The sequence below is a fragment of the Zerene cesonia genome, chromosome 26, assembly GCF_012273895.1.
Source record: "Zerene cesonia ecotype Mississippi chromosome 26, Zerene_cesonia_1.1, whole genome shotgun sequence".
In the NCBI taxonomy this organism is placed as follows: Eukaryota; Metazoa; Arthropoda; class Insecta; order Lepidoptera; family Pieridae; genus Zerene; species Zerene cesonia.
In genome coordinates, this window is record NC_052127.1 from 6,162,346 (window position 1) to 6,172,354 (window position 10,009).

General features: G+C 38.8%; 1 protein-coding gene across 1 annotated transcript in view; it reads left to right on the forward strand.

Moving 5' to 3' along the window:
* The window catches only part of LOC119837061 (band 4.1-like protein 3), a 16,710-nt gene extending 7,933 nt beyond the window's left edge, over positions 1–8,777 (forward strand). The window contains exons 2-8 of the mRNA XM_038362550.1: positions 2,846–2,971; positions 3,410–3,557; positions 4,069–4,185; positions 5,048–5,228; positions 5,683–5,835; positions 6,139–6,324; positions 7,589–8,777. Coding sequence (XP_038218478.1) covers positions 2,849–2,971; positions 3,410–3,557; positions 4,069–4,185; positions 5,048–5,228; positions 5,683–5,835; positions 6,139–6,324; positions 7,589–7,697 — 1,017 coding nt within the window. The 5' untranslated portion in view covers positions 2,846–2,848 and the 3' untranslated portion in view covers positions 7,698–8,777. The remainder of the gene's footprint in view (positions 1–2,845; positions 2,972–3,409; positions 3,558–4,068; positions 4,186–5,047; positions 5,229–5,682; positions 5,836–6,138; positions 6,325–7,588) is intronic.
* The last annotated feature ends 1,232 nt before the right edge of the window (positions 8,778–10,009 follow it).

Genomic DNA, 10,009 nt, shown 5'->3' on the forward strand with positions numbered 1-10,009 from the left:
GTAATAAATGTTATTTGCAGTTAACAATTTTCTTTTTTCTTTATTACAATATTTATGGCAAGACTAGGTATATAATAAGAATAGGACATTCTACTAATAGTTGAAATGTTCTGAAATATGGTATCTGGTTAAAAGGTGTATTAAGTGCATAGTAATGGTGTATCTTGGGGTGGAGAGCCCTGACCTCAGGCGGTATGCTAGAGGCGGCTGGAACCTCATTTCGTTGATTGGGAAAAATTTTAAATACTGCAATTATCGAAATAGCGTGCATAAATTTGGGGATACTGGTGAATCAAGGACGGAAAGGCAGACAGCAAGGTCTTAGTAGCTAATGGGGTCCCGTTTCATTATTTGGGTACAAAATCCTTAGGAGCGCCGTAAGTCGGCCCCAGGCAGCGTAAATCCGAGCTATGCCGTATGCCTGTGTGTATGTTAAGCTACTGAACCGATGCTCATTAAACTTTCACTATTAAATAAAACAAAAAGTACAGTTTAGAGAGAAGAATAAATTGGTAAAACACCTTGTCCCATGGCTAAAGTCAAAAATGTCTAGAAAATTTCGATTGCCACAACTCGGTAATCCTATCCTACTTCCTACTAATATTAAAAATGCGAAAGTTTGTAAAGATGTGTGTGTGTTTATTGCTCTTTCACGCAAAAACTACTGAACCGATTGCAATGAAATTTGGTACGTAGACAGCTGACCAAATGGAATAACGTAAAGGCAAGGCTTTTTATCCCGATATTCTTACTGGATACGGACTGACGCGGATGCCGCGGTGCGCAGCTAGCTAGAAGCTAGTAGTCAATAACATAGTACTGATGAAAACTCCGACCCTTGTCAACACGAGATGATGATTTTCAATCTCTCACAGCATAAGTAGTATGTATCATATATCACAACATCTTTATTATATACACATACACATACCAAGACAAAACCTGCGCGCGGCAGCCCATAATAAACCCAACGTCAACAACGTCAAGCGCCTATTTTGCGTAAAAAGTCGTGATTAGTCAACGCTGAAACCATCCCAGATCCTCTGCCGAAAACCACAGGGAGAGACCCCTTTACTCCGCAACACCACAAACCACCGTATGGATTGCGCTGAAGTTTGGCATGCAGATAGATATAATGACGTAGGCATCCTAAGAAAGGATTTTGTTAAATTATACCCCCAAGGGGATAAAATACCCCTGAAATTTTGAACCATGAAAATTGAAAATATATTAGGACCACGCGGGCGAAGCTGCGGGCAACATGTTGTAAATAGTATAATGAATAAATCGAGTTTAAAATCCGTTTAAAAGTCAAATTTCTAAATATATTGAGCTGTATGGTATTAAGATATTTTCTTTGCACCAATGACGGTAATGTAAACAGTTTATATATTCGTCTGCCCATTCATCAGTTGGTTGAAGTCTTGTTTATAAAGTGCTCTATCAATTTTATTGGTTTTTGTTAAGAAATTGCTTTATGGAAATGTTTAGAGTTTAATTGTAGGATTAATACTAGACTCTCGTCCTGACTCCGCTCGGATATCAAGATTCCTGTTTTATCTCAAGGGAGAATTTAATCGGGATTAAAAGTATTCTATCATCCAACTCAGCTAATACCCCGTCTGTATACCAAGTTTCATCAAATTCCGATCAGTAGTTGCAGCGTGATTGACGGACAAACATCCAAACAAACAAACTCACACTTATAATATTAGTGTGATTTAAATGATTTGATAAGTTTTCAGTGTATAGATATCGTATGAACCTCACTCGCTTTTTGTTAGGTCGGTTTAAAATCTTTCAAGCGTCTTCTATAATACAAAAACATACTTTACGGTAGTATAGCGTCGAGCAACGCCTGCGAGCAGAAATTTATTATAAACTTAACTCCATGTAGCACTTAGTTGATCATCCGTTTGCAACATTGAAAAATAAATAGAATGATCAACGCTTTTAAACAACGATTCATTTCGGTTTTATTACTTACTCCTAATATATGGAAAGCACTGCTCATTTTTATAACACCAGGTCCTCCACCGAGTTTGTCTATCTGTAATCGTGATAAATAAACTGCTGCACCGATTATCATTGTTATTTAATGGATAGCATGGTTCTCCGGTATGTTTAGTTTTAGACTAATTACAATGTATTTGTCTATCGTAAAACAATTGGAAATTTAAAAAAATCTCGCTTACCGATATCTCGATATACTCTATTGTAAACATAAACACACTATCTATACAAATCAAAATGCATCGCCAAAGGCGTTGTGTTTACAAGTCGAGAAAGAACCGCGGTAGACCGATTCGGCTAATTATTTCGTTAAGGTTTTTATTAAGGCACACGGAAAATTGCTATCGAGAGAAAAAACGCACCATGAGTGAAACAAGGGCAGTCCGCTAGTTATGAGCATTTTTTATATCATACCGGGCAGTGGAACTGGTGGTTCGCCTGATGATTAAAGATCACCATCTCCGATCAACATTCGTAATGTAGTACCTCTGTAAATGCCTCTGCTCGCATTTAAAGGCTAAGGAAAGTATTGACGACTAGAAAGAAGGTTTTTTTTATGTTATCGTCGGCAATGAATCTGGTGAGTCGCCTGGTGGTAAGCGCTACCACCGCCCATGAACATTTGTGGTGGCGTAAGGTCGATTGCAGACCTTATGCCTCTTCAAATTGGAAAGGGATTAAGAAAGGATTGTCGAGAGGCATAAAGGAATTGGAAACTGTCAGGAAAAGGGAACGGAAATATTCGTAATATAAGTGAAATTTCCAGTTAAGTAACATGAGGCAGCTCTCTCAAATATTCATTTAACTGTACCTGCATTTTTACCAATTACAGACCATGCGAGAAAGTCTGCGGAGGCTGGCTTCCGACGACGGTACCAGTATGGTCATGAGGCGATCGAACTCGGGCAGAGTTAGGGTCGAGCTGTTAAACGGGGAGCACATTACTGTTGATGTAGACGTGAGTATGAGATAAACTATAATAAATAATGTCCTTAAAATCCTTTTACATAGGCGTAGACTTTACAGGCTAAATTACAATAAAATTCAATAAGTGTCACCCGTTTTGAGCTAGTTCAAGAGAACTCGCCTGAGTAGACAGGCACCAGCAAATAAGAATTTACCACGGATAGCATTATACTATGCTAATTAACCACCAAAAAAACGTGGTAAAAGCGTTTGCTTGAACGCGCTAATCTCAAGGACTACTCTACCGTTTTTAAAAATTCTTTCATTTATGACCGTTACATATGTACGTGGTCCTTCAGTGCTATGGACTATAAATGAACCACGGGGAAGACGGGGTGGAACGTCATTAAGATATTATTAAATAAATAAATACTTTTTGTAAGCAAAATATCAATAATTATTTTAAATTAACCTGTAATTTACATTCTAGCGTAAGGCCAACGGGGCAGATCTCCTAGACAAAGTGTGTGACAATCTGGATATAGTAGACAAAGATTTTTTCGGACTCTTACACGCACAGCGGGGAGACCCCAGGGTGTGGGTGGACTTAAAACGGCGCCTGTCCAAGACCTTTAGGAGTAAGTATTTTAACTGTTTTGTCTAAGCTTTGTCCTTGAAAATACGTTACATTACGTTACGTTACCTTACGTTACGTATGTGCTGATAGTTACGATACGTAGACGAATGAGCGAGATGTACCTATCTTGCTACAGTATCACCTGTGTTCCTTTTGCTGGATTATTACTAGCTGTTTCTGGTTTCTAAAAGCAAAAAATTCTAAGGCATTTTCATTTCTAAGGCACTTTCGAGTTCTGTACAAAGGGTAACTCTTTGTCTCTGTCCGTTCGTCCCACACCAGGCTGTATCTCCTGAACCGTGATATTTTCCAGTTGAAATTTTCAGACATGACATATTTCTATTTCCGCTATATTATTAATAGATAATTGACATTAAGCGGTTTTTTTATTACTAGTTACAAAGAGAGACCGATTTTTTGCTATTCGAGACAAATATTTTTGCTCTTTATTAACGGAACCTTTAGTATCGCGAGTCCGACACACACTTGACCGATTTTGTTATCTTTTACAGACGAACCATGGGACGTTCGCTTGGCTGTCAAGTTCTACCATCCGGAGCCGTCGGAACTGCAAGATGATGTCACGCGGTATCAGCTCAGTCTGGCCGTGAGGAGGGATCTCATTGAGGGTGAGTAGACCGGGGACCGTGTATGTGGATAGCTTATTTTGCTGTATGGGTTAAATAGTATCTTGTTATTCTAGTAATAGAAATGATTTATTATTAAATAATTACTTAAGTGTTTACTAGCTGCGCCCCGCGGTTTCACCCGCGTAAGTTCATATCCCATAGGAATATTGGGATAAAAGTTGCCTGTGTGTTATTCCAGTTGTCCAGCCATCTACGTACCAAATTTCATTGCAAACGGTTCCGTAGTTTTTCCGTGAAAGAGTAACAAACATACACATACATCGATCACAAACTTTCGCATTTATAGCTTTAGTAGGAAGTTGGATTAAAATTAGAAATTACAGCTGAATTATCTATTTGCTTGTTAAATAAATGCCTTACATTTCACACATTCAAAAATTCCTTAGTTGTCGACATCAAAAACATAGGCTTGCTTCAGAGTTAATTAATTTATTCTACGTTTTATGTCATTACGATAGCACACTGCAAAGCTTTGCCTATTTATTAAATTGCCTTACATACATGTAATACAACTTTTATTTAGCTGTGGTGGCTTAGTGGTGAAGACCTCGGACATAAAATCGAGTTTGAGGCCAGGCGAGCGTGCAGGAAATACATTGATTTTTAAATTTATCAACACTGCTCAAAACGGTGAAGGAAAACATCGTGTGGAAACCGACATGTCCAAGAATCAAAAGTTCGACGGCATATGACATCTACCACGCACTCGGCCAGCGTGGTGGATTATAACCCGATATATAGGCCCGAGACCTGGCCTCCTTTGAGGGTTCAGGCCACAGGATTGGGGAACACATATTGGCTTATGATGACGATGAATACGAAGTTAGAGTTCTCCTTGCAGGTCGACTCACATGTTCCCAAATCACGTACGCCCTGCTGGCGTCGTACGTGCTGCAGGCGGAGCTGGGCGACCGGGCGGGGCCCGTGAGCGCGAGCGCGCTGAGCGCGTGCCGCGCCGCGCCGCTGTGCGCGCTCGGCGACACCCAGCGGGACAACATAGAGCAACTGTACGCGAAGCACAAGTGAGACAATTTTTATAGATTTTCTATGATTTTTCGTAATTTTTCGTGGTTCGACCGGCTGGTTATTAGAATTAAAAATCGGTCAAGTGCGAGTCGGACTCTATGAAAGTTATGACAGCAAGATTTCTGTATAAAAATAACTTAGAAGAGCAGCAGCAAAAAATTTCGCCCATCCAAGTTCCACGCCAACCGTGGCTTAACCCCATTTTTTCTATTATAGCGGCAACAGACAATAAAAATGCGTTATCTTGAATTTTCCAATCGTCCAACTTAAATCTAAACTAATATTATAATGTTGTTGTTTAAACGCGTTAATCTCAGGAACTACCGGTCCGTTTTGAAAAATTCTATCAGTGTTAGATAGCCCATTTATTGAGCAAGGCTCAGGCTATGCACCACGGGCGAAGCCGGAGCAGACCGCTAGCTTACTTAAAAAGTGTAACAACACTCACAGAGGGCAAACACCAGCGGAGGCGGAGCTGAACTACCTGGAGAACGCGAAAAGGCTGCCGCTGTACGGCGCCGAGCTGCACGGCGCGCAGGACTCCGAGCATGTCGACATACAGATAGCCGTTAGTGCATCTGGAATCGCCGTGCTGCGGGACGGGTGAGGATATATACTTCATACTTTTTAAGTCACATTATGAAAGAAAAAAAACCTTTAATCAATAAATTATTCCTTTATTCCTCTCTTCAATCCTTCCTTAATCCCTTTCCTGCTTAAAGTCGGCAATCCATTTGTAGAGGCGTGGAGACTGCGACCGACCTAACGCCACTCCAAATGTTCATGGGCGGTGGTGGCGCTTACCATCAGGCGAACCACCAGCTCCACTGCCGACGAGTACAAAAAAAAATAGACATTAAATCCTTCAAAGATTGTAAATGTAAAGGAATCTAACCTCTATTCCAGTGTGATAATGAACAAATTCCCGTGGCCCAAGATCCTCAAGATAAGCTACAACAAGCGCATATACACGCTGCGGCTGCGTTCCAGTGAGTTCGACGAGTTCGAGACGCAAGTGAGTTTCCACCTGCCGTCCAGCCGGGCCAGCAAGGCTCTGTGGCGGTGCAGTGTGGAGCACCACATGTTCTTTAGGTGGGTCTTTTTTCAAGTGGTCACCACCGCCCATAAACACTTGCAACACTAGAGTTACAAGTACTTTGCCGGCCTTTAAGGGACATATACGCTCTTTTCTTACCATCATCATCAGCCCGTATGGTCCCACTGCTGGGACACAGGTTTCCTAGGGTTCAGGCTGTAATCCACGACGCTGGCCAAGTACGTGTTGGCAGATGTCATATGTCGTCTAACTTTTGATTCTTGGACATGTCGGTTTCCTCGCGATGTTTTTCTTAACTGTTTTAAATAGTGGCGATGTTAACATGAGCAGATACAAACAATCGATTTATTTATTGCACGCTCGCTTAGTCTTGAACCTTCGATTTTTCAATTTTAAGTCTGAAGTCCTCACCATTGAGCCATCATTCTTAAGAGTTACTAGTTTTTAATGCAGTACAAAAGAGCAACTACCGAGTTCCTTGCCGGCTTGTCCTATCCATTTTTAAAAAAGAGAGGTTCTCAAATCGATTGCGGTTTTAATGTGTTTTATCTTCTGACTCTTTACTGCGTAAACCGATTTGAATGATTCTTTTTTTATTTGAAAGATTCCCCTATGGTCCCATTTGGTCTAGTTTTGGAAATTTAATGCTGGTACTTAGTTTTGTGTAAAAATTAATTATCCTAATTATCCTACTAAGCTTGATACTTTTTCACACGAAAACCACTAAACAGATTTCGAACAACACATGAACTATAGAAACAATTGATTTTGCCCGTGGGTTCGTCCGCGGGTGTAACGCGGCGCAGCTAGTTCACTAATTTTCAATATACACCGTTATACTATATTCTTTTCTTCAATACACACACTCACACTCTTACACCCAAACACACACACATATCAATATACCATACATTTTAGTCGGACATACAACATATCATACATTTAGAAGTAATCTGAGAATACTTAATAGTATATTTACCCTTTTGTAATAAAAAAATATACCAATATATTAAAAGTAGGCACACACATACCCCTCCCCACCTCCCCACACACGCGCGCACACACACACTCACGAAACAAATAAAGCGATTGGTACATATGGTGGTATTGTCGCGGACGCACAAACAAAAGAATATGTACAAATGGCGGTCTTATCGCTAGGTAGCGATCTCTTCCAGACTACCATATAAAATAAAAAGAGAAACGTTTTAGAAATTCTTTTAAGTAATTACTTAAATGAATTAATAAAATAAAATATAGTAACATACGAAATAAACGTTGTGGTACTGTGTGGCGCAGACGCGAGCGGGCGACGGCGGTGGCCCGCGTGGCGCGGCTGCCGCGGCTGGGCTCGCGGCGGCTGGCGTGCCGCGCCACGCTGCGCCAGCTGCGCGCGCGCCGCGCCTGACGCCGCCCGCTGCTCTAGCGCTTCTCTAAAGCGGGAATATAGGAGAAACTGTGTTTATTTAGAAATTAAAAACTTTTTAACGGATTTTAAACGTGATTTATTCAAAAAACTAACTATATTTTTCGTTGAAAAACTGTATTTGAAAATAAATTTAAACAAATATTAACCTTTGATTTTTCCCTTTTCTCTGAAATTATTAGACTGGTTCGAAAAATAATTATATCATTTATATAGTATATATATATATTTAAACAAGTTTTTACAGTTTAACTGTATTATCTATAAATATAACAAATCGTCTTTGAACAATGTCAAAGCTATTTTTGGAATCTTATCAAACAGAGATTATGCCATCCAAAAACCTTTGTTATGACACATCCATAGTGGAGGCCTTTACCAAGTGACGCTGCGACAGCGAGCGACATCCTGTCCGTATCTCTCGTGAGCAATATTAAGCGTCAATTCGTTAGCGGCACGACAACTTCTGTCGTAGCGTGGTTCGTGGTACGGGTCTATAAAAATTGAGAGAAATAAATAACTGTGATAGTTTGTTTGCATTATTTATCTCGATCTGTTAGCCTTTTCATAACTACATCTATTACATTGAAGATTTAACACTAGATTTATCATAGAAATTTAGTCCTAGCTTCGACTGACTTGAATGTCCTATTGTAGCTTTTTCACGTAAAAACGGCTGATCAGATATTGATGAAATTGGACACTCGGTGTACGATAATTCTTTATATTTATTTAATACTATAAATTCGTAGCAAACTCGACTAAGACTCAATTTAGAATGACCATTACAAATCAATTTCGAGTCAAATGTCATTTGAAAAATAAGTAATAATGATTTATATTAGTATATCTGTATCAAGGTTGTTTCTTAAACACAGATTATAAATTTAATAGCTGAGACGTCACGAAATGGCGCCGATTCAATCCTATTCTTAGAAACACATAGTTTGAATTTTCATCTTGCGACACGTATTAAATTGATAATAATAATAATACAAATGATTTATTGCAACCAAACAACATACACAATAATAAAAACAATTACAAAAAAAAAAAAAAAAATTGCATCAATCTCCGTACAGCCGTATTGCAGTGAAGCAAATATATTTTCACATTCGTATTTTATACATACGTTTTAAGTTATATTTTTATTTCTTAGTTTTTACGGTAAATAATTGTATATGTTTTGTTGGTATACTTTGGTAATTATATAAATTTCCACATATTTTTAAACGTCTCTATATTGTGCCTAGACTGAGATAAACCATCCATTATATTTACAATTATTATATACTATTACGCAAATCAACTCATACCCTGTCTGTAAAACAAATTTCATCAAAATCCGTTTAGTAGTTTCAGCCTGATTGATGGACAAACATCCAAACAAACGAACTTTCGTATTTATAATATTAGTGTGATAGTGTGATTACATGAATATTCTAAAACCAACAGTTTGTCCATTTTGTCCTGTGACTTTTAGTTTATATTGCTTGACGGTCTCATTCGGGATATGTAAGTATACATAACCACATATATAGCACTCAGGGATCACATACACATCCAACTGTGAAAGAATTTTTGCAATCGGTCCAGTACTTCCTGAGATTAGCGGGTTCGAACAAACAAACTACAGCGTTATATTATAGTCTGTATAATCCATGCCAATTGATACAAAATAGGCCAAAGTGTATTGACCTCTTCAATGAAGCAAAACTATATTTTTGTTCTATGTAATTAATTTAAGACTTTATGCACCAATCCCATAAATAATAAATATTACGAAGCATAAATATTATCAAATAGATGTCCCCAATGCGAGGAAACAAGCCTGTTATGAGAGTTGAGGGATTTCCGTGACGTGCTAAAGCAGTACTAATTCCAATGTGGAAAAGAGACACTAGACCTATAGCTCTGTCTTTTTCACACTGGAATCATTACTGCTTCAAGACGTTACATCGCACGTGCCGGATTTTTCAATATGTTGTCCCTTACCGATTAGTGCTGAGATAGTATATACATAAATAGATATATCAAGTGCCATTCAAATGTTATATAAATAAATGTGTTTATACAACCTGTTTTTTATTTCAACCCCTTTAATTATCGTTATATTAATAATTGCGTAAACGACGTAGGAATCCTCTAAATATTAATTATTGAGATAACAATACGAGAACTTTTGGTTTGGTTTGGTCGTGGTTTTTTTTTATGTCACCGTCGGCAATGGAGCTGGTGGGTCGCCTGATGGTAAACGCTACCACCGCCTATGAACATTTGGAGGGGCGTAAGGT